Source organism: Cebidichthys violaceus, unplaced genomic scaffold (genome assembly GCF_023349555.1).
Source record: "Cebidichthys violaceus isolate CVI_PGR_0920_01 unplaced genomic scaffold, fCebVio1.0.p SCAF_17, whole genome shotgun sequence".
Classification (NCBI taxonomy): Eukaryota; Metazoa; Chordata; class Actinopteri; order Perciformes; family Stichaeidae; genus Cebidichthys; species Cebidichthys violaceus.
In genome coordinates, this window is record NW_027176340.1 from 9,652,241 (window position 1) to 9,678,621 (window position 26,381).

Below are 26,381 nucleotides of genomic sequence, written 5' to 3' on the forward strand. Positions count from 1 at the left end.
TTGCTTATTCATGTTGCTGTATGTATATTTTTGACCCAGCAGATTTTGTCACTTTTTCTGTTAACCCATAATAAAGTCATGAAAGAACCAAACTTCATGAATGTTTTTTGTGACAAAGAAGTATCTGTTCCAATCACTCTATCAGAGAAAAATCAGAGTTGTAGAAATAACTGGAAACTCAAGAGAGCCATGACATTATGTTCTTTACAAGTGTATGTAAACTTTTGACCACAACTGTATGTATGTATGTAAAAGGGTCACTCGTAGTCAGTGGTTGCCTTCAGACTTTCTTGTTGTCGTTTATTTTTGACAGACAGGATTATAACAATTCTGCCATAATCTGTCTGTCTCGTTATCAGACGTAGCAACCAGCTGGTTTAGGGGAAAAATGACAGTACACTACCTGCACCTATGGAAAACAGGCAAAGTCAGCAAATAGCTGGTAAAAACAGTGAAGCATTTAGCAGCTAAAAAGCCTGATATTTCCCTTCGGTGTTGGTAGAGAGCAAAATGGAAATCAAAGTGAGTAAATATTGAACTTACGTACATTCATCAGATGGCCCACAACACGACTCCAAATTAGTGATTATGTTGTTTAGTATTTGCTGGATGTTTAAATAAGCAACTGTATGCTAACATGCTAGCCATTGCAGCTTTGTAAATTCAGTTTGTCAAACATATGTGATGTTTAGCTTGTGGAGATTTTCAACATAGGGGGTATGCACTCGTTACAGTGGTAGTAATTGTGGAGATATTTTATATCTCCTATGTATATGCATGTTAAGATTGATAACATTGTATGTAATATTATAGCGATTTATTAGTATATATTTCCTCTTTGTTGTAAAATTACATACACTCTGGTATTCAAAAATGAACTCTGTGTAACTGGGAACACTTGAACAGATGTAAGGGGAGTCAACTCTTATCTAAAAAAGGACCTATGTCCTACATGCCTGTGTTCTGACCATCTCCATATATGGACTTATGTCTGGCATACCTTTGCCTCAGCATTTTTCCCTGAAAGAATAAATAACTTACCTCCTGGTGGGAACCTAAGTTTAAACTGGCTAACATACATGTATGGGCATAAACTTGACACCCCTGTATGTTCCAACCCCCCACTTCTATTTCACGGGAGGGTATAAAGGTTTTACGGTTTCTTTTTTTCAAAGAAAATCAACACATAATCAACATTATTTTTTAGTTCTCATTATGTTTAAGTGAGTTTTAATTATTGTTTTATTCTTCAAGCTGAGTTATTGACAAACTGCAGACTGGGATTTTCTTGTTAATTCTCTCTGGACAGCCTAGGTCTCCTCCAGAGATTGTTTTTCACACCTCTGACATGTCCTATGTAGAAAAAGGACCACTGCCGACATTCAAAAGGTGCTACTTAAAATTAGGAAAACAGGAGCCTTATGCAGGAGGCTACCGAACAGCAGGCTCCAACTGTTTTTGAATTTCACTTTGCTGCTCTTCCCTGTGTTTCTGTGGAGATGAGGTCATCTTGAGTGACATGCTGACAATGATAAGGTAATAGGTATTTACAGGCTGCTGGAGCTTTATGAATCTGCTCTGTTGGATCACACGTGGCTCACTCACAAATTTGGCTACACCAGCTAACATTTTATTCTCGTCAAATTATGAAATCAAATGTCTCTTCAAGGAAGAGAAAAAACAATTTGTTGTTTTATCGAGAAGTTATTCTTGCAGAGTGAACTCAAGAGAAAATATCAGGTGGTTTGTATTTTCTGCTTAATATTTTATTGGTGCTATACTGTGAGTGGGAAGGGACCTGCAATAGCACAGGAAACCTCTTATGAGAGAAATGCTAAGCCTTAAAAAAAATGATACACAGCTGCTCGGGAGTATTTTTGCACCATAATTGACGTGCCACAAGCATAATTTCCCATCATTAGAGGGACCTGTTGCCTGGGAGCACAGGAGCTTCCAAGGAGAAAAATCTGAGCCCTTAAGCTTCCAGGCCTGAGAGATAACTGTGCTGCAGAATCACAACTGCAGAGATATGGGTAAAATATGTGGGCAACAAACAATCCCATTTTGAAGATTCATTATGTTGGGTTGTAGAAATCATATCAAGCATTCTGTTATACATAATGAATGCAGACCTGAAGGAACATTTAATAAAGAAAAAAGTGGAAAGAAAGTGCAACCTCAAGACCGATGTGTGGAGTAAAGTGTTTTCAAAATGGCTGAATAATGTGCCCGGTCCCTTTCCTGCCCTTGAGACGAAGCCTCCGATTGTTCCGGTCCTAAAGAAAACCTCATCTGTAGGAGATGAATGACCTCTGTCCATTCGTCATCATCAACTCCCCACCAATTAAACGCTGGCAAAACACTGCAGAGGAAGCAGCTGCTTTCATCTTCTAATTGAATGATTGATTTGCCTGTTTTTCTATCACCCTATAAGATGTTTTTATGATGCAACCCCTAAAGTGTTTGATTTGATTTATAGAATGCAGCTTGAGCGAGCCCACTGATGTGGGAAAGTGATATATACACCATTTGTGAATTCATATGGTATAAAAAAAAGACCTGTCTGCTGAGGAAACAAAGCACACAAAAAAAAAATAAGTCAAGTGTTTTGTTTTGCTAATTTGTTGTTGCTGTCGAGTACCTCTGGAATAGACAGAAATTTAGACAGAAATAATGTAAAACTGAGTTAATCTTCAATATGTTCAGAAATACCCTAAATCTGAGACCGACTTGTGTTGGAGTTCTGAAAAGGATTTTTGTTGTCATTGTATTTGTCTGGAGAACACCTTAACAATAGCTCATCCTTAGGGCTGGACACATCTCAATACACAAACCTTTCATCAGGGATCTATATTCACTCCACCCTTCAGGACAATAGGTGTTCATGAAATGGATTTTACTAAGAATGTTTCATTAGAGAGCTGTTTGCCATTTGATATCATGTAGCAGCTTTCAGTTTCCAAAAGGAAAAACTGAATTTTTTTTTTTTTTTTAGGGATTAGTGTTTGACTAACATGCATTTCTAAGACTGCTATTTTTAGATAAGTTGACCCTATAATCAACATTCTGCACCGATAGATTTGCTGAAGTTCAGGTCTCCACAACAATGCTATTTCAAGCTTCACGGTTCAATTTATTCATCCATAAAATCACGGTCAAATTACACTGTTTCCACTTAATCAACCAACCCTGATTACAGAACATAAGAAATAGATACCCCTAAAATAACACAACAGATAAAGATAGATCTCTGAACGTGTCTGTATGGGACGTTGCACACAAAATACCAATCTGACATATTGGCAACCAAAGATACAGGGATGGACAAAATAACAGAAACACCTCACAAAACAACACAACGTTGCACAGCTTGCAATCGTGGAGCTTATGAAGTTAACAGCTTGAAGTTTGAGCTGTTTTTTCACAATATTGTTGGTGCTCTAAATAAATAATTATAAATAAATCACTGCACATAAACAAAAACATCTCTAAAACTGGACGAATCAGTCTAATTAATTCCTTTTCGATGCTGACTAGGACTTGCTGTGAGAACTTGATCCACATGTCTGTACGGCATGTCTAGATTCAAACAGTCACAATGCATGCATACTTGGAAAAGCTGTTACATATGCCAGCAGGAAACCCAGCAGGACAGACAGTAGTTGCCCATTTCAGCACAGAACACCCACAAAGCATTGTGGCAGCTCCCTAACTCCAGCATGAGCAGAGCTTTGCAGTAATCATGCCAGAAACAGACCTGACGCATAAAGAAGGTTCAAGGTCCAGACTGGTATGTCTCAGCTATTGGATAGATTGCTGTGAAATTTACTAGAGAGATTCATGTTCTAAAGAGGAAGAATCGTCCCCAGGCATTTCCTTCAGCACCACCAGGAGGATTACATGTGTGGCTTTGGCTGAAATGTCTTTTCTCAGTCTACACAACATCTCTGGGTTCTGTCATTCGCTCGCATGACTTCTCGTACCATTGTTATGCCGATGACGCCCAGCTGGTCTTGTCATTTCCCCCTGGTGACACTCAAGTGGAGCCACGCATCGCTACATGCTTGGCTGACATCTCAAAGTGGATGACAACACACCACCTGAAGCTCAACCTGGAAAAAAACGAGCTACTGTTCCTCCCGGGAAGGGTTGCCCGCACTGTGACCTGTCCATCACCATTGATGATACCATGGTGACGCCGGAATCTGGGTGTGACCCTGGATAACTTCCTCAATGATGAAACGGCGCAGGTGCTCATCCAGGCTCTTGTCATCTCCCGCCTGGACTACTGCAACTCTCTACTCGCCGGAGCCCCGGCGTCGGCCATCAGACCTCTGGAGCTTGTCCAGAAAGCTGCAGCTCGTCTGGTGTTCAGTCACCCCAAGTTCTCCCACACAACTTCCCTCCTTCGTTCTTTACACTGGCTCCCTGTAAGAGCTCGCATCTAGTTTAAGACTCTGGTGCTAGCCTACAGGGCAATGAAAGGAACAGCTCCTTCCTATCTCCACGCCATGGTCAAGCCTTACACCCCCGCCCGACCACTTCGCTCTGCTGCCTCGGGGCGATTGGTTGCCCCGTCGCTCAGAGGTCCCTGCGGCCGATCGACCCGGTCACGGCTGTTTTCTGTCCTGGCCCCACAGTGGTGGAATGAACTTCCCACTGACGTCAGGACAGCAGAGTTGCTGCCCATCTTTCGGCGCAGGCTGAAAACCCACCTCTTCAGGAAGTGCTAGCCTGAGCCTTCCACTTAGCACTTATTGTATTGTATTAGCACTTATTGTATTCATATTAGTTTGTTGTAGGGTTGACACGATACCAAAATTATGACTTTGATACGATACCTGCCATGAATATCATGATACCCGATACTTACGATAGCATTTTGAACACTTAACAAATGGCATTAATATTAGTATTAGCCTACAGCAAGATATTCATGAAAACTACATGGTGCCATCATAGCATTGATTATACACGGCTATGTAGGCCTATTGTCCGTATCTGACCAGATGACTACATAGTTCCTTCCATAAGTATGAGCAATTGTAGAGTTACATAATTTTACAGATGTGTGTTTGAGGTGAAAAAAAACTAAAGATATGTGGGATGGGTACATTAAAGAGGTCTGTGTGGCTTTGAAACAAGTTGGAACAGTGAGTGCGCTCTGATTGCGCGCTATTTTAATGAAGTATCGATAATAAAAATATGTAAAATCGTATAGTTTTTTGCGGTACCTTTTTAGTATCGATACACCGTGCAACATTAGTTTGTTGCACTTATTGTATTCGTATTGGTTTGTTTTTGCACTGTACTTTTGCTCTGGTTTCTGCTCTTAGATGCTTCTTTAAAATAGGAGATGTACTTATGACTTCTGGTGACTAGTAGTTCTCATAAATACCTTAATAAATACGCTTATTGTAAGTCGCTTCGGATAAAAGCGTCTGCTAAATGACAATGTAATGTAATGTCCCACCAGCTATGGGACAGATTGCATTTGGAACCACATACCTTAATTTTCCCTTTGAGAAGAGTAGCAGTTACTTTGGTGATCTCAGAACACATCTGGTTCTATCATCGTGTCAAATCTTGTCTCATCCTTCGGGCAAAATAAAGGTGTTGAACCTTCTAAACATCACCACGTCAACAATTTCACTGCAAGCACATGTTAGCGGGCTGACATTAGCATTAAGCTAAACGCACTATTGTGCCCAAGTAAAGCCTCGCCAATTCGCCAAGTGTTTTATTCTCTTTTTGTTTTCTTATTCTTAAAAAAAAAGTTTGTAAATACAATGTTAGGCTACCAAGACCCCCAGATGTTTATTCTGAGACAGAAAAACTGTGTTGGAGAATGTTTTGGTTGTTTGTGATTATTCTGAAATGTATTTGTGTGCATCTTTGTGCTTGTGTGTGTTAAGAACGACTTGAGTTAATGGTAGTCTCATTACAGTCTGTGAAATTGTAATAGCCAATGTACACACTGATCTTAATACTGCACTTTTGAGATAACATTAAACAAAGACGTGATTCCCCAAAAACAGGATTGGGTGCAGAAAGGAAAATATTTCACACACCCTGTGATGTTGTTGAGTGCTCAGCTGCACCAAACCAATTTTGCATCAAAGAAGCCAGATGAAAAGAATCCAAAGCGACAGTGATATCATTTTCCTGAAATCTGTTGCAGCAACATTTCCTCTACAAATGCAGCATTCTCCATGTTGGCACAATTCAAACATGTTTTTCTGCTCGCAAGATGTCAATAAATACTGCAGTGTTGCACACACATGCAGTTAATAAACGCTGTATCCTTTAGCACTTTCCAAGCCTGACCTTCACTTCATAGCACTCTTTTGTAAAGTGCAGTTTGTTTGCAAATGTGTTCTCTGAGGGCCTGCATATGTGTCTGTCGGGGGGGTTTTGGAGCGAAGAGGAGGTTTCACATGATGAAAGCTGGTTTTAAATTACTCCTTTTGTATATCATCATGTTGTTGCATTGTACAAGGAAAATATACTGATGAAAGATAAATACATGTACAGATCTGAAAGAAAGAGATCTTGGAGCTATCACTGATGCCGTATTTTGGCTACATTTGCTTGTAGTGACTGCATCGTCAAGTCCTTTAATTATTCTCAGAAGGATGTAGCTGTTTATTGTTTGTGGGGAGTGTGTGTGATTGAAAGACCGACAGTCTCAACAAAGCCAGGTATTCTATTTTAGACCTATTTGTTAGCATAGGATACAGTACATTTATGCATTCATTTTTTAGAGACCTGCATATCGGCAAATTCTTTTTTTAAGACAATTGTACAATTTGTAGCCGTTTCTGTTTCAATAAAAAAAGGGAAATATTTGAAGTCCGATTTTTGTCCTCATCTCACAGTAGATAATAATAGAGTAAAGAATAATATCAATACATAATGACTGCAAGTCTGAGGGAAATTGAACAAGCTTTTGATGTCGTCTCCCCTCCCACCGCCATTTGATGCAACAGGACTCTGCGCGTTAAGACGCAACGGCAGCAGTTTTTTTTTTTACTCCAACAAAACCTGCCACCAAAGGTAAAAAAATATATAAAATCTGCGAGAAGTGACTGATGCTTGCAAGGAGAAAGAGGTTCTCTCTCTCTATTCAGTGTGTGTGTTAAAGCGAGAACATGTGTGAATTATCTGTTTAAGTTTAGAATATCGTCAACTATTTATCTTTGAAGCTTCAAAGCTCCAGAAATGATATTCCATACAGCGCTATTAGATCTATGTACATTTTCTTCACTTAAGCAAAAATCAACTTATGATGGTTATTGTGCTTTTTATAATTATGGTAGCATAAACAAAAACCTACATGCTAAGTAAATTATATCAATATAAATGGACTAACCTTACTTATATATCATGTTAAGTTTCCTTTATACAGAATGTATTTGAAAAATTTCAACAGAGAACGCTTTATCTTACTGCCACAGCATTGCTTTATGCTAAATCTTTTTTTTTTTAAATATTACTTGACATGTAGATGACTGCTGTGTGCATTTCTTCTGGGTCCACGACAGACGCACTGAAACGGCTTACAGCGCCACAAGGGCATACATTTTTCTATACAACGTCACTGTAGTAGTGTCACTTGCTTAGCTTACAGGGCTAAAGAATCTGGTGTCAGTGTCTCACTCAGGCGCATGCTGACAGTAGTTACAAAGTCAATTCAGCCCCCTACAGCCAGCCTCTCCCAGCTCAAGTGAGTCTTCAAACTGGGACAATTTCTGTTACGATTCTTTAATCTTCAGGCTACCGCTGAAGTTAATTAATTAATTATTTTTTTAATGCACGCTGGCACATTAAAGAGTCCTCTCAGCTAGAAACGTCTCACTCGTCCCTTACAGACACTCATTTCATATGGTATAAACAATATGAGTAAAGTCAGATAATGATGAGAGTTTAATATGCCGGTGGCCTCGGGGCTCGCTACTGGAAGATGTTGATGTTCTCCTGAAGACATGGCATATCACCCAGTCACTGAGCCAGCCCAGTCTATTTGTATGGGCTAATTTGTGTTTAATATGCATATTGTAGTAAATATCCCAATCTTATGACTGAAGGCAAACTGTGGATGAGCATTGTAGCTAAAGATAATTTGGATTAGCTAAATGTGCAAAGCAGATTTGCTGCAGCTTTGTTTAAAATGGGAATGTAAATGTGTGCAGTGTCTACTTAAAAACATGGTTTATTTTATAATGCCAGCCTTAATAGTAACCCAAAATATTGATGTTATTGCAATATACCATACATATAAAAACTTTTGCAAATTGCTTTGTATGTTTCCTGTAGATGGAGATTCATAGACTTCACAATAAGAGACAAATAAGTGGAAAAGGTACCCAAATTTGCATGCAGACAGATATTGTACTTCCACAATCAAACATATGGAGATCTGACTATTTGATGCCTGCGTTTTCTTTCAAGCCTTGTCAAGAATTCTGTGGAGAATTCACAGCAGAATGCACACATTGTTCATTTCCATCTCTGCAATAAAAGAACACTAGAAAGGACAACAGACGACTCCATGTTTGTCCTGTAGTAAATTACTCAAGAAAAGACGTTCTTATTCCTTGAATGATACATCACGGAAAGAGCCAATTGTTCTCTCTTTTTTTATCATGTTATCAGAAGACTTCAATTAAAGCTTTTGTCTTGTTTGACTTGTCAAATGAGTGCAGTGACAGTGTTAACCAGTAACCAAGATACAGTATGTGAAAATATGAATACACCTTTAAACACTTCATTCAGACAGCTCTACAGACTCCTACTTCATTATGCTGCTGGAGGTACTGCAGATTTACTGAAGTCGTACACAAGGTGATGCAGATTCACTTCAGCCTTTTACTGCAGCATAAAGGTGATGGTGATAGAAGAGACGAGAGGATCACTCCAAGGCAGTGGCGGGCCGTGCATTTTATACCTGGGCCTTCTGTGCTGTCCTACTACAGTTGAACCACCTCCTAATAACCTCATTTGGACACCACAGCTACGGTTATTATTTGTTTTTAGGGGTGTAACAATACACGTATTTGTATTAAACCATTCGGTACGAGGCTAACGAACCGAACAATACGTTTCAATAATACCATTGCATTTGGAAAATGCAGAAGCTTAAATTGTGGGAAATAAAATGTTCTTTCGGTGGAGCCACTGCGCTCAACCTGGCAACCCACCCAACGTCACAGACAACGTGCTGCCTGACACGCCCACCACGGAAAAAAAAAAACAATGTACAGGGCACGTGTGTTCTGGGAGGCTATGCTAAAGTAGCTTAGCAGGAAAACAACACACAACAAAGCATGACAAATCAATCCAGCAAAACGGTGGCGCTAAAACACAAATTTCGCCGCACACTGAAGAGCACGAGCCATTCAAATATTATTTACATCAGAGGGAACAATATTAACCATATCATATAAAACGACACGATAGACAAATTAACACAGTAGTAATGCTACTGCAAAAACACAAAAGCAGTTTACTTACCAAAGCTGCTGTTCACTTAAAGACAAAGTATATATAAGTATATAGATAAAGTATTATTGTACAGTACTCTGGTGCGGTTCAGTTCCAGCCAGAGGTCCTCCTGCGAACGTGTTCGTTGAGTTGTAGATCCACTCGGGTCTCAGCAAAGGTTTTCAAAAGCACCGTGGCTTGTAAGTGTCCTGTCGTGCTATGGTGTCTTGTTGCTGCCTTGGTTAGCCACCTCAGGTTAGCAAATCCAGCTTAGCTCCAAACACCAAGACGCTCAGTTGCAAATAAAACGCATTCTTAGTCATAAAATGTGCAACGCTTCTCCGACGCTGTTAGCCAGAAATACCGTTCGTACAAATCCTTTTCCTGGCTGGGTCAGGGCTGCTAGCTCTGGGGTTGGCCGACTCTTTCTTACGATGTCCAGCTTTTCCTGAAATGTCCTCCAAAAAGGCGTTGCCAGTAACTCCCAAATCCGTTTCTCCGCCTTCAGCCTTTGAGTGTTAAAAAAACAAAGCTACACCAAGCAAAACGCTAAAAATGTCATGTCAATGTCATAACTTCTTACATATCTTTCAACTTGAACTCTTACTACTACTAAGTTCTGCTAGCTAGCTTTCTGCTTCACAAAAGTGACGCTAGCTCAGTGACCAATCACACCGCACGTTTATGCTGAGCTGCACGTTAATGCAGACGTACTCAAAGGCCACCTAGGAATCTCTGACATGTCAAAGAATATGTCCAACATGTCAAACTAAAGATCTGATTGGTTGAAGACGATGACAATCAACAATATCATCCCAATTTACTTTATCTGCAAAGTCTACCCAGAGGGCATTGGGCCTCTCTTCTGACCTAGAGACATAGGGGTGAAATCTAATTGGATAAAAGCTCTACTTAAAACAAGCTGCACTGGAAGCAGTGCTGCAGGCTGGCAGCAGAGCAAGACAGTAGCTGTGCAATGAGAAAATAAGCTAATGGGAAAAATAATTTGAATACATGTAGTGTATTTATGAAAAATTATAAAATTATAAAATAGCTATAACTTGTAACAGCAGAGAAGGCTTTGCATCCCCGTTTCCCTCACTTGTGTATTTTCCTTGCGTCTTCATCCCTCTCACCAAAGGAAACTCTGCGAGGAGAGAGGAAACAAGGACACATGTCTTCACGAGGAGACATCCTTTCCTCTGAAACGTCTCGTGAAGCGACGTCTGTATCTGATGATGGCGGCCGCTGATCACAGCTGTCAGTTGGCTTTAAAAGCTGGAAAGACTTTTGTACTTATATTAATAAAGACACAGTGATTATCACTGCCAGAGTAGAGATGTGTTCTCTTTGTAGTTACCTGTTTAACAAACTGCATTGAGTATTTATACTGTGCTTATAAGCGCAGGACCCATTTCTACCGGCGGAATGTGTTTGTCTTATTTATGAATTATTTGCGTGTATGTTTTGAAATTCTGATTGTGAAGTCTTTAAATAACCCAGAATATGGTCATGGTTTATTTTGAACACTGGAATTACTTAATTAGGCTCAATGTTTCGGGGGAAATGGAAATTACATAACTCAACAAACTCAGGAATGATCAGCTCCACGTGAATGGAAATGATGATAAATGAAGTAAAAAGTGCTTTGTCTTTCCAGCGCTCTCCATCTTTAATTGTTTCCATAATAAAAGTTAAGGGAAATATCAGATCATGAGAAGACAAATGTTTCTAAAAATTAAAAAAGTTGTTTGTGGTCCTTTTGTTGTTCTGACCTATAATGAAAATATATTTTAACCAGATGGTGAATCAGAAAACGAATCAAATTTAAAACTTGACTTTAATCTGTGATCTGTCTTCACTCTGGTATGAAACTCCAGTGATATTGAGAAAAATCTGATCAGTCCAATCGGCTGCAACGTCCAATCACATAACTGATGAACAATGACGGGGTGTGTCTGCCCTGAAAAAGCTTCCTGGAAGGCTGTTCTCGTGCATCCTCACTCATGGCTCCTCAGCGATCCCTCCTCGCGCCGAGCAGAAATAAGAGCTTTGGGACGGCCGTCAATATGGCGGCACAGATCAACTTCCGGTTCAAGCGAGGAGCAAGGAAATGGCAAATAAGAGACTTGGGATGTACCCCAAGATCTTTGCGGCGCCATTCATGTCAGGCTCTGGGCCCAAATATGGAAATCCTGGATGTGGTACCCTCCCCTGTGTGGATCAAACCTTGTCAAGCAGGACTACAATTTCTCAATGTGTGGGTCAGCGCAGTGAGAGCTGTGTTAAAGTGGGATAATCCCACGGACATGGTCCTGCACCATGAGGCCAGGACCGCAGTGTAATCTGGGTAGAGACTGAAGACCTGAGAGCCATACAGAAGAAGCAGAACAAGGATAACCTTGCACAACCAGCGAAAATCCTCAACTGGCAGTTTTATGGATTTTGAGAGGTGATAATCCTCTCATCATTTTATTGTATTGAAATCTCGACAACATTCTGTGAAGGGTTTGTGTCATTGCTTTTGGTTGATAGCTTGTGGATCGAATTACGCTCAGTCAAAACACATTCTTTAATCATATCTCTTCCTCTACATTGATCATAAAGTAAAATAGCAGACCTTTATTTCTCTTGGTGTTCATCTTTCACCCAGATTTCGACAGTTTAATTTGACAGTAGGGAAAATGGATTGTTCATTTGCTTTACACGACCATGATATTTGATTTAACAAAAACCCTTTCTCTTCTACAAGGCTGCTACATCCTGTGGAAACAATTCAACTGTTCATGAAAAGCAGTGTGTCTCTTTCCCAGCTGTCTGATGCAGTAGACAACATGTTCTGTAGTCTCTCTGAGTAGGGAAAGATTCTTATCGACGGGGAATCTTCTTCACTAAACACGAGGATAGGCAGCACCTGTTGGTGGAATAGCTCGTGCGCCTTATGGCTGTATCCTGTGTGACTGATGCTGTTGTCAGTCTTGAACAGGTGGATATACCTTTTAAAATTCATGAAAACTCTATTGAGCCGCAGCAAGGAAGAGAGTGAAAGAAAGTGAATTAAACTGAGCGCTGCACTTTTTCTAGCTTTGAGACTTTGACTCATTCTGAATCATTTGTATATCTTGGCAGCCTCGCCATAAAATTGATGCCATTCATTACATGATTGAGGGGGAGGGTGGGGGGTGTTTATGTGAGGTGAGTGGAGGTAGCCAGACCATTGCTGAGAGCAACTTACACTGTGATGATTGATAGGAGGAGAGCTGCATAAACGCTGGAGTGTTGGTTCCCTAAATGCAAGTGAGTGTTCTCTCTCTCGTTGCCGGCTTGGGGCAAAGCCATTAATAAACCCTGCAAATGATGATAGCTGCTGTATTGATTCTAGCTTGCACCCTCTATTCCACCAGCTCCACTTGCTCCTCTTGCTCCAATGCTTTGCCTCAGTAAACACAGGCGTTGAGACTGTTGACCCGGTATGTCTCTGCCATTGATCACACCCTTGATGCTGGGACACCGCATTCTCTTTGTTTGCGTGGTAGCTTAATCCATCCACAAAGCTTGCTGATGGTACAAAATGGATCAATACTAAACGAAAAATGGAAGTATGAGATTAAAAATTATAGATTTCTCCCTGAACAATATCCCACCCCTCTCCTCTGCAACTGATTGACCTGCATACCACAAGAAACCAGAAAACGTATGTTATGGTTAAAACAAAATCCTGCAGGGAAATTGTGCTCGCCGCATTGCGTGTTTGCCTTCTAACAAACAGTAAAGAATGAACCGTTTCATTTTGATCACACCTTCCTCAGACTGACAAAAGAACAGATGAGTAATAAGAATTTCAGAGTTACAGCAGCCTGATCGCTACTGGCTGATCAAACAACTGTTTCTATGCATTCTGCAAACATTTCCCTTTTTCCTGCCTTCAAATTCGATCCTGCTTTGTCTCACCCATACGCCTCTCCCTCGTTCTCCCTCTCTCACTCTCTGTGTTTCAACTGACTAGTGAGCGCCTTGTCATTTGTAATGGGAATGACACGCCCTGAGTCAAAGTGACATAATGTCAAAATTGTATTCTGTGATTCCTGCCAGGCTAAACCACTTTTGCTCTATTCCTCATTCAGAATCAAATTAGAAACACTCCCACGGAGCCCCCATAACTCCAAAAAAGACTCCAGTGTAACGTCTCCTGTAACACTTGAAATCCTGAGAATAGCTCAGGTTCCTCTGAGAGAAAGTTGCCGGTTTCCATATACCTCTTTGGTGAGTTTGAAATCTGCCGGAGAAAATGGAGGGGATTATGTTCAATGTTTAAATGGTAACAAACAAAGGAAAGGCTGTTTGTCTTTCTCCGCTTCAATGAAATGGCTGCCTCTTCTTATACTTGTCCAAAGAAAGACTTTTATGGCATTGCCTCAGCCTCGTGTTATTTTTCTTGGAGACTGATGGGCAGCTTCACATTTTTATGAAGTTGTGAAAGATCGTTTAACCTTTAAGTTAAACGGGTGAATAAGAAATAAAATGTAAATGCTTTTGAACGTTCAGTTGGTCTGATATGCAAACCACACAGACTTGGTTTAAAAGAGACATTAATCAGCATATTGTGGAGCATAAATCCCACTGGTGTGTGCTTATCCTCAAAGGAAATATTTATTCTTTAACCAAATGCGTCGAGGAAAATCCCAACCCACACAATACAATAGTACGTGGCAGAACACCTCTGTTCTGCAGGTGTGGTCAGGAATGTTAATGGTTTTGGTCAGGAATAACAATAATTGCTCCGACATTCCTTTCAATCAATTGAGGATATTTAGCCGAGCCTACACATTTTCCTGATTTCATCTGGGCTAATGGGACAATTTGTGTCTCACTGTGCAGCCTATTACCATATGGAAATCTTGTACAAAATACATCATGTTTATTTTGCTGAATCAAATTATCTCTCGACCATCTAGGTTATTTCAGCATACTGTGTATGGAGATTACCCGGATAGTCAGTGGTTGGTTCATGCCAATGTTTTCCCCTCACATAAGGCACCAAATCCCATATGCCTCCCCCATCGTAGTCCCACTGCCTCGCTAACACAAGGGTGCCTTACCATTGCTTCTAAATTGACCCTTCAAGGTCCTTGTGCAGGAATGAAATTGGATTTATGTTCCATTAGAGGAAGCATACAGATTTAAAGAAATTGTTGGGACTTTGCGACAGGGGCGAACACTGTAGAGTAATGAAATTATTATGGAAACAAGGCAAAAGGTTGGTTTTCAGTGTTGCAAGAGACCAAGGACTCACTTCAGGGTCTCTAAGCAGATGTGTGAATAATCGTCTCTGCTCAATACTAATTTGTCACCGTCTTTAAACTTTAAATACAGATACAAAGACAGATTATTACCACTTTAACAATAATCTCTAAGGTGTTGATCTTGGATCCTTTTGAAATCATACAGTACAACAACAACAACAACTTATATGCACATTTAAGTGCAGATGTACATATGCACAGTTACATAATTGGTGTGGATGACTTATGGTCATCAATGATTTTTGAATAATTTTGAATCTGTTCCAAGCCAGTTTCAATTAAAAAAATTGAAGTCTTCCTCTATTTAGTGGTAAAGAAAAAAGTAGTGTGAATGGAAATTAATCTTTTTTTAAGTACATCTGCAGCATATTACAGAGATAGATTGTGATAGAAAAAATAAATAAAGACACTTTGACATCATCTGGTTTGCTTTGAATCACCTGAGCTGTCTCACAGCGGTCACAGTGTCCGGACACAATGTCAGCACTTATACAAGTAAACTAGTGAGCTAACCAGCTGGAAAGTGAGGGAAATGTTTTTACAACAAAGAAGTGTATGTTGACCTGACAGGTGCAACTACACCAACAGAGTGGGTCCCGCCCACACAGTCCTGAGAAAAGATCTATCACCACTCAAACTTTTTGGAAAACTGCTTATTTTTGGAAAAACAATAAATCTATGCTGGCGACTCCATGCTGCATTTGTAGGTTTAACTGAAAAGACAAAATAAAAATATTAATTAAATGTTTACTAATCAAGATCATACGCCTCCTGTTTTAACATGAAATGCCCTAAATTGGGGTTTCAGTAGAAGTTTGTGGGTTTTAGCTAAAGCTGCTGTCTTTGGAAGAGGGTCTTTATCAGGATGAATAATCTGATTAAAAGGAGAAGCTGACTAAACAATATTATCTTCCAGCTGCTCATTAGCAGGAACCATCTTGAAAGGAACAATAGCACTGAAGGGAAATGTACTGACAGATGCATTTGCCTTCATTTGGACTTTGTCATACAAGGCTCCATGCTGCGCAGTACTTTACACACTAGACAGTTTACAACAGAGCTGTGCAGCAAAAGTCTGGTCTGATGCAGATATTGTACATGACAGAACCTCCCCTGCATAAATAAAATATGATTTAATCTATATCCAGTTCACAAAAGCCTTTTCCAGCCTTTTCCATTGTACAAATATTGAGTGACTGTCAAGATGTCAATGTCAAGAAAGAGAAATGAGTGACAAAAACACAACGTTCATTAATGACTTCCCTACTTTATTTATTTTGAGCCGACCCAACTGTGCTCAGCTGAATTCCTTTTTCATTATTGAACATGTGTGTGATTATATTATCCTTGTCTTTGCCTATGCTAAATCTTATCACTTTTGCTGCTGGAATGACCTAATTTCCCTGAGGGAATCAATAACTCTAACTCATTGACTTAATCTAAAGACTAACGCTGCTCTATGCTGCCACTGGCTACATGAGTCTGGTAATCCAGATGCTAAATGTGCAAATTAGGAAAAACTACAGATGATGTCACTCTGGAAAAGACTGCTGCAGAATGTCACGACTAAAATAAAATTAGGTTCTTTAAGTTGAAGTTTTTGACAGCGGAGACAGTTAAAAATCCCAGCGTATTATTCCTGGATGGAGGTCCAGATGTAATAGTTAACATACTTCTCCAAGGAGTAATGCTGCCATGACAGGGAGAAATCCAGGAACAGAACTCCTGCAAGAATTGTCAGCTTTGGACAAATAATCAAGTATGGGTACTGTTCCCAGAATGCATGTTCCTCTGTGTCACTGTTTTTGTCTGTCACAGCATTGGGTTGGTCGCCATCGAAAGTGGCATGCTTTATTTCCAAATGTTACAAGATTTTTGTTCAGATACAGCCACACTGATGGATTTTTATAGATTTATCATTTAAGAATTCAGTATCCTAGCCTGAGCAGCTGCAGCCATTCAAGCCAACCATGAAAATATTTTTTTCTTTTGATGTAAAGGAACAAAGGAAACAGATGTCAAAGTACTGATTGATTGCCAGGTGACCTCTTGGGGGTGCAGTGTAAAAAAATATTATAGCTCAAAAAGGCATTTCTATAGGATAAAATTAAACTCATAGCAATTTCTGATTCTAGAAATGACACACAATATGTGAATCTGGTCAGAGGTTACTGTTCCATACTGTATAGGTGTCCTTTGGAGGTGGTCATTGGAGATGTTTAATAAACAACATTGTCTTTCCTACAAAGACAAAAAGAGTGTATGCCTTTTGGTGAGCAGCAATCATTTAATTAATTAATTATTTTAACTATAGGCTTATTATTGAGGTTCTAGTTTGCAGTTGCATTGTACTGACTGCATTGCATTGAGAAGTGTTTCTAATGTTTTACATAAATGGGGTGCCCACAAAAACTTAACACAATAATCTTCCTAAATTAAGATCTTTTTTGTCTGATCAGCTGTACTGGATTGCATGAAATTGTATAGGTGTGCTCTTAAGTGGCCAAGGAGTATTATATGCTTGTTTAAGCACATTGTTTGGGTAAACCAATAAATGGGATGCCAGGAAAGGAAGGATAAAAGAAATACTACTACTACTACATTGTTGTAGTAGTAGTAGTAGTTTGTGTAAATATGTATATACACATATATGCAATAGATGTACCCGAAATGACAGTAAAAACTACATGAAAAACTATAGTTTGGCTAGGTCAATCTTTACCTTGTTAATACAAACTGTATTTCTTGATACAAATCAGTCATGAGATGTTTAACACAATTACAAAACACACACATTACTGACATTGTTAAGTCTCTCATGTTTTCCATGCATCCTAAAATATAATTTGTATTTTCAAAAGTCAAAGCTGTAAGTCCTTTCCATAACCACATAATTGCATTTTATTTGAAGATATCAGGGTCTACAGCAGGTTTTTATCAAATCTTTCTAATCCTGAATAATACAAAGTGTAAGCCTAGTCCAATGATGATAACATGAAGCCGTTTAGAAAGTGCTTAGTGGAGGCTGAGGAATTCTTATCCTTCTGACAAAAGTGATAGATATGTTTTAATGAAGAGGGGCTGTATGGATTAGTTACAGAATTGTAATCCAGATTAGTTGCGTGAGCTGTCCAATTTACATTATTGTCTTATGCTGTCTAATTGAAATCCCTTCCCTCCTAACAGTTAGGGAAGATAAAGGTAGAATTAAGAATCTTTCAAAATATAATCCTTTAAACCTTGTTAACACTTTTAAATAAGAACTTTCCAAAAATTGTCCAAAACATGGAACTATTACACAACTGAATTAGGTTTGTTTCATTAAGCCCTATTCCACAAACATGTTTAATTTGTTGCTTTTAATAATTCTTGTACAGTAAATTGATCATCTCCTGTTGCCGAGTGCAACATGACACCCAATGACTTTCATTTAAGCTCCACTTTTCGGCATGTGACAACACAACAGCATATCGATTGGAAGCAAATGTGGTATTGTTCTCTTTCAGTCAGTATCCTCCTCTCATCTCTTTTTTATTTTCCATGTAATTATGCATATAGTATATTAGCAGCCACCAACCTTATCTGTACCAATTTGCATCGCTTTTTGCGGCCAATTTGTGCAGCATTCACCGGGTAGTTCAGGATAAATTAAGCTGCAGCATTCCCCGTAACCTCCCCCACACCCTAATCCATTGCTTTGGTTTCCTGCTCTTTTGATTGGATCGGCAACACACAGTTTATATAATTTTCTTCCCTATTTGAATATTTAGTAATGTACAGTTGCATTACAAAGCACATGCTGGCATATGGGAAAATGTCGTCATGTGCGTTTACCTTTCAGTTGAAGTAAAGCTCATGAAATACTGACAAACCATTTCTACTGGGTACTATATCTAATGCTAAAGATCAAAGTTCAAGCAGCGGCACTTGCTTAAGAAAATTGGCTTTTACGATATCTATGCATTAAGAGTGACAAATACCCATTATATCACTGACAGGCCCTGAGTGAAAGAGAGAGAGAGAAGCGAGGGAAGATGAGTGACGACGACCATTCGCTTTGCCCAATTAAGCAATGACAAGTAACTGTTTAAGCAAATTGCAACAGAACATATCTGAGGCACTTAGGGGTCATTTGCGTGATGTCAAATAATAAATAAAGACATAACTGGCTGACACGCCACACACAGGTGTGAACTAGAGATTAAAAGGCCATATGGATGGAAGCAGGAACATTGCTGAGTGGGATGTGATCTCTTTCCCTGGGTGACTGCAGCCATTTAGAATACAGATGTTCAAATGTCTCCATGTTGCTCTGTGTGGAGACCTTCTTTTCTCTAACCCAAGCACCACATCCTGCACTGTTTTTACATTTATTTACCTTATAAAAGGATAGGTCTGATGGTATTTTATGTCTCTCAATGACATCAAATGAAAAGACCAAAACCAACAATGAAGTCATCCTACTAACAAGTAGTTAGCAGTCCCCAACAAATATACTTAGTACTCCTTTTTTTTATAATAAACAATTGCTAAAAATTGCAAAACTGAGCGGTTTTGGGAAGTTACAATGCCTTTTAAAAAATGAAAGTAAACCTTATTTTTGCTGTTTATAGAGACTTACGTCTTCAGTAGTAAAGAATGGACCGGCGGCAGAGAAGTCAGAAAGTATTGAGAGATGGACTGTTCTTTTCACAGGATTTGCTGACTACAAGAAAATGTAGAATTTCTCCAGCTTCATTATTAATAAATTATTCAAAGAAACAACTTCTGATGAACCTAAAAAACATTTCTTTTTAAGAATCAGTTAATAAAGTAGAATTAGTCTCTACCTTCCTCTTCAGATTTCACTTTCTGTTGCCAACTTCAATCCAGTCTAATATTGTCTGTTCTCTGTATCTAGAAATAAATCACCCAGGAGCAATGCAGAGTTGTTTGTGTTCCCCTTTTCTTCCTCTTCCTTTTACATTCCCCACATGCGCCGATTCATCCCAACTCTGTGGCTAATGCTTACAATCCCACCCGTCAAACAGGGACAGCAGTTACTCCATTAGCAGTGTTTCTCATGTTGATGTCAAGCAGGCCATTGGTTTGCATGGGAATCTTGTTAGGGTTCTTATTGACATTGTGTTTCATTAACTTGATTAATGACATCTATTGGGGCATGCTCCACAGTAATCAACATCTCTGCAGAGAGGGGCTGTCTGCAGTTGAGGATGGGACTCTCTGGTCTTCTTCTGCCCACACTTGATTGTCCTCTCTGTGTCCTGTTTGTTTCCAAAAGGCTGTATTATGAAATTATCGTATATTCAGAAATGCCCAACTAGCATGCAGTGAGGGACCATTACGTAGACCCCAGATGACCATTATGAACTTTCCATTTCAGAAACTGAATGCGTGTTTCAGAAAAATAGGCCCGATGAAAGTAGAGATATAAACTGTGTATCATATCAGCCAGGATAGGAATACATCACTTAAGATGCTCCTACTAAATTATTTGGTGAATTAAGTGCCCACTGTCCTGCTGTGTGCTTTGATTTCTTCACCATTTAAATGCAATTACAAGATGCACATTGCCAGGAAAGCCTTCTATAAGTCTGGAACTAAAGAAAGGTCAAGAAAAGGTTTATGTCCAATGCAAGCTTTAAAATCATATACACTACACCCTTATTTCAATGTATTACACTGTCAATAGGATAGCTTCTGAGTTCATATTTGAAGACCAACAGGCTCTTGCACATTTTTACACATCTGATGAATTCTGAAGCGTTTTCTTACAAACCAAAGGGATTTCTTTCCCTATCTATATGCATCCTACATCTGCTCTTATATCTCCCTTTAGGAAGAGTCACATCCCGGGTCAGTGCATGAGAGATGAGAAGCTGCTCGCCCTCAAATACCCTAAGATCCGGAGCACCGAAGGCCACCGATTCCCGGCTCTAGACACTGCATGCCGGAGAAGAGAGATACAAAAGCAGAGATTGAAAAAACCCCACCTGGAATTCATATTTACCTTTCATCATCTGCTTTTTGCCCACATTGTACTCAGTTATATTTGCTTGCCCTCTTAAGGGAGAGAGGGGAAAGCTTTGCTGGTGCAACTCCAAGCAGGTGAATGCTGGGCTGCCAGGGTTGCTGCTGCTATGGGAGTTGACTCAGATCATTTTCGGCTTTTTTTTTTTCATGCTACATTTTGCTCAAAACAATGCTATCTGGCAAAGTAAGTGCACAAGTGCAGCAGCAAAATAACAGTATACATGCAAAATAGGCCTTATATATCAACTTAAAATCTTTCCACAGTAAAGGGATTTGCTGGCTTAATACTGCAAGAGCACACTGCTGGAAAACATTCGCACTAAGGGATCAAAGTCAATGTTAATCACTTGGCAGGAAAGTATATAATTACTCTGATTTGATAAGTTTGATTAGAGAAATTGTTATCCACTCAGAGCTGAAACAAACTTGGAATACACTTTATGATGACTAAAACGTTCAATTAAAGCCTGGTTCAATTATGAAAAAAAAAAGAAAAAGACAAACATAATGCTATGGAAAAGAAATGCAAACTCTACAAATTTAAACATGAAAAGTACATGATGGGCAGTATCATAACTTGTGAAGTTAATCCAAAACTACAAAGAGCAACAATACAACCAACAATAGTACACAAGGTACTGCAGATTAGGGCTGCAATGACGTATTTAAAGCATCATACATTTCCAATGGATTTATTATTTGTTTTCATTGTTTTACCTCATGTGTAACACTGTACTTCAGTTTGGGTAATATATACGACTCACTAGATTGCAATTTGCAGAGACATGCATTGTTTAGATTTTTCAGCCCCGATAAACTCATTACCATGTTTTGCTCAGCATCTCTTATGTTCCATCCCTCAGCAGTCCCCGGCGAGGCGATTAAGTGTTCAGAGAGAGACAGACGTAATTGATGAGCAACCACAGCCAAGCTGGTCTCATTCTGTCCAGGCACAGTTCAAGTCGGAGACATGACTGGGACACCTTGAAGTCTCATCCTTTTAATTACACTCGTACTCTGCCAACCAAAACACTCAAACTCATTGGGAAATCCTTTAGCAGAGTAATTTGCTGGATTGGGGTAAAAAGGGAAGTGGATCCATTCCCTTGTACAGCAGTCCAACTGAAAAGTCGTGGTGTATTACTTATGGGAGAAATTACTTCTTTTTTTTCTTTCTTTCTACCACAAAAAGCTGATTGAACCAGCCAGTTGATTTCTTAAAGATGTGGGTGTTATTCTTGGGTTACTGGGATCAATGGTTTTGAAATAAAATCAAAGCTATTTCTAGTTGCAAAGACTTGGTTTCAATCCTGAAGCATAATTCATGGTTTGAAAATAAGTAACTACGTGTTGTACACTTTATTTAGCTATTTTTTAACACTCCATAATAAACTCAGAAATACAACGCTAGCATACCGTCAACATGTTGTTTAGGCTAATTGCTGCAAGCAACTGCCCACTTACACATCCAGAACACACAGAGCCACTTGAGCATCCCATTGAACTTAATCTCCACCAGCTCCTCGGAGAAACATCTTTTAGATGCTCAACTTTGTTAAAATAAAAAATAATTTGGCTCTGTGTTTTTGGGTGCAGGAAGTGTTCATTTTGCTTGTCTGAGCTTGTCTGAAAATTGCTGCCTGCAGTTTTATATTGGAGGGTCGGGTGATGAGAGCCACACTGTGCAGTTTATGTATGAGCCAGAGAACCAGAACAATGAGTGTTGAGAAACCAACACTCTGCTACATTCTACACAAAAACACTGAATTTTTTACTTCAGTGTGACTGAACAAAAAAGCTTCAATTTTAATCAGTAGATCCATGACAACAACTTTGTAAGCATGTGATCATGAAGCACTATGGATTACTGTCCTCCGTTAGTTCTTAGGTACATCCGATTTTTTTTCAGTCTTTAGTAATCTCTTAGTTAAGTCAGTTGCCCCTGCATCTTGCACACTGTCTGTTGAAAGAGATGCATTAATATTATTATCAACAAAAAAAGAAAATAAATAAAAGTAAGTGTAGAGCCCCGATTTTGTGTGCATAATTCTGACCTGGGGTGTCAAGCTTTAGTACCTGATTTTGTCGAGAGCTTCACTGATTTTCTAAAATACAGAATGCTTGTATGAGTAATATATTCCCACGCCCGGTGCTAGACCCGCAGTCATGATATATGAGGCCAAGTGTACTCACCGTCCTCCCGAGACTTCTGGATGAAGGCATCGACACCGCTTTCTCCGTAGTTCCCCTCCGAGGCCACTGTGGAGACGTAGTTCCAGCGCATGGCCTTGACAATGTCCACCATGGCCTGGGCCTGGTAGGTGTCTGGAGGCACAACGCGGGAGAAGAAGTCATAGCGGGTGTTGTCACTGAGCTCTGGAGCTGTGGAGGCGTAGCTCACCTGGGGTATCTGCGCAGGAGAGAATATTGATACTATGAGCTAGGGACAGGGAGTAAAGAATATAAAGGCAAGACAAGTTCATTTTCATCACACGTTTCAACAACAAGGCAATTCAAAATGCTTTACATAAGAGAAAAAAACCATTAAGACAAGATATAAAAGAAACATAAAGATATATTAAAAGACCATATAAAAGGACGCATAAAAGATAAAAAATCTGATTAAATACAACAAAACTGATTAAATGGGAATACAAATTACAGAGCAATGCAAAATATTAATAAATAGTCTAAGAAAAAAAAGACAACTGTTATTGTTATTGCACCTTAACGTTTTTGGGACTTTGCTCCAGATATGTGGTGCATAACTTACTGAAAGCTGCTTCTCTGTGTTTAGTTTTGCCTCTGGGGACAATCAGCAGACCTGAACCGAACCAATCTGACAGGTCTGGATGATTTATAACGGAGCAGCAGACCCTAAAACATTAAGAGCTTTGTAGACCATCAACACTCAAGTCAATTATTTGACAAACAAGAAGCCGGTCTAAAAATCTGAGGAATGGTTTGATGCGATCCACTTTGCAGTTTGTAGAGAGAACAGCTGCAGCTGTTTGATTGACGTTATAGAGAGCTTGTAAACATAACAAAACAGCAGTGGAGACGAACGCATGGACAAGTTTTTGCAAATCTTGCTGAGACGCAAGTCCTTTATTTCTCGATATGTACTTGAGGTGACGGTAGGCTGATTTTGCAAAGATTCCTTTCTCGGTTTGTGGTCTAAAACATCAGCAACTGAAGCTGAGCTCTGGCTTTTAATCACTCTTCTTCGGCTCCACAAGCAAGTATTTCTGTTTGTCTTTGACAAAGGGGAAAAAAACAAGAGACAAGTCTGTGGGCATCCAAAAATCTTCATTCCTTTTGAGATTCAAAGCAGAGATACTGAACCTGAACCCCCACTAAGCCTTCGAGCACCCAGACTCAGGCTGGACAGTTCCCGAGCTGAGAAGATGAGCGCGTCAGACTCAAGAGTATACGGGTCACTTGCTTAACATAAACATGTCTCTTAGCATCTTAAAACAGCGTGTTTTACACACCGCAGAATGTGCTTGCTTAGCTGCAGCTTCTTTGATAAATACAGAAACAAAAACAAGAGCGATCCACTGCTACAGGGTACATGGTCGCAGCTTTTATAAGAGTAAAGCTTTGTAAACACAAGATCTTGCATCATGGCAGGCTTCTGTTGCTCCCACTGCTCCAAAGATTTTACTGATGCGTGTGCTGAAGAAAGCAAAAAGTTACATAAGAAGCTTCAATAGAAAAATAAATAGGTCAGCTGAAGCACGAAGCCAGTCTTGAGTGACCATAATTTTTAGATTTTCTGGTGGTGGTTGTTGTGTTTCACCACAGGGGACTGTTTCCATGGGATTGCACAGTGTCAGTTTTTGTAATAGGTAAACTGTGTTCGGGTAAATGGAATTTATTTCATCCCTATGGCTCACAGTGATTCACCAAACAGACAGTTGGGGTGTTTCCTGGTAATGATACACAGTGTGCCCTTTTGATGAGGATCTGTCGTCGTGTTTTTGTGTCCCTAAACAAAATGAGGAGACGGTGCACTCAGTGAAACATGATCCTCATGAAAAACAGCCCTGTTTTCGGTCTAGATGATTCTTTGCCCCATGTGGTATTTCATTATCACAGACACAAGACCTGTAGGCTGTGAAACACACACACACGCACACACACACACACACACACACACACACACACACACACACACACACAGATATCCCTTGTTATTAAAAATGTGACTTCAAGGCAAACTCCTCCCACCAAGATAAAAAAAAACACTGTAGCCAAACTCACACATTTGGGTAAAAATATATATACAAAAAAACTGAACTGGAGTTTCATCTTGACTGTCCCCTCGGCCACAGGTTGCATGTGATACAGTACATGTACAAAGAGAGAAAAACTTGTCGAAAGGTGCTCAGTTAGAGGGGATCTAATACATGATCTGGGTGATGCTAATGAGAATTCATAAACGAGTCATTTGTGTAAGATTTAATGGCATGAATATAAAAGTGGCAATAGACACATTTTTTGCTTTAACTTATCATATGTTGATTGCATGTAATGGCTACAGGATAATGACACCATAGGCGTTTGAATTAGATGTCTATAAGCCTTGCTTTTACTAAGCGATTCTTTCTGCCACCAGGTGCGATCTCACGGTAAAATGAAGGCTTGATTTACAGCACAAAGGAAAGGAGTCAAACATTAACCAACAAAAACAGTAAAGATGAGAGCGCTTTTGTTTTCCCCGGTTGCTATTGGTCGTTCTCCCCAGTAAACCGAAGAGCATCAATGTACTTTTTTTGCAGTAACTATCTCCAGCAGCGGAAATAGCGGATGCTGGGACAAGTAGCAGTGGAAAACAAAACGCAGTGTGTCCTCTTTGTCTCCTGTTGGGTTTTTGCTCGGCTTTGACGAAGACAGAAAGCAACAGTAGCATCAAAGTTAATACTGAAGGCTAAGAGGGGGGGAAACTGCCCCTTTAATGCATTTCCAAGATCACTCCAATAGTTAAACATTGCTTACATGGGCCGGTATTTAGCCACAAGCATCATTATTTCTGTGCAATATAAATACGCCGTGCAATACAACAATTATTCTGTCTGTATATATCATTAGTTTTTAGTTATAGTTATATTTAATACAATATAAATACGCTGTGCAATTTTTAGTTAGTTATATTTTAGTTATTGTGGATTTTTACTTTTCTTAGTTAATATCCTTTACTGCTTATTAAATATTTATGATACTTTTTGATACTTAGTTTTTTACTATGTCTCTTGTTTGCACTATCCACTATGCAGCTGTAATCCTGTAAATTTCCCCACTGCGGGACTAATAAAGGATTATCTTATCTTATCTTATTTACAGGTGTTTGAGTGTACTAGAGAAATTGAATATACTGTATATTGAAAACTTATTTTTACTATTTGTTTGTTACATGGGGGTTTGTTTGTTTGGTATTTTCAGACCCCTCTACCACAGCTTGTCCGAGCTAGCCCAGCTTGGTTTGAAATGTATTCATTAAGACAGGTCAGAGTCCCTGAGGTAATTCACTTCAGTACAAGGACCTGAAGATGATTTGCA

At 39.4% G+C, this 26,381-nt stretch overlaps 1 protein-coding gene across 2 annotated transcripts in view; it reads right to left on the reverse strand.

Moving 5' to 3' along the window:
* LOC137873988 (metabotropic glutamate receptor 4-like) overlaps positions 1-26,381 on the reverse strand; it is a 153,029-nt gene that overhangs the window by 49,482 nt on the left and 77,166 nt on the right. For both annotated transcript variants that reach the window (XM_068712535.1, XM_068712536.1), the window contains exon 3: positions 23,013-23,229. In XM_068712535.1, coding sequence (XP_068568636.1) covers positions 23,013-23,229 — 217 coding nt within the window. The remainder of the gene's footprint in view (positions 1-23,012; positions 23,230-26,381) is intronic.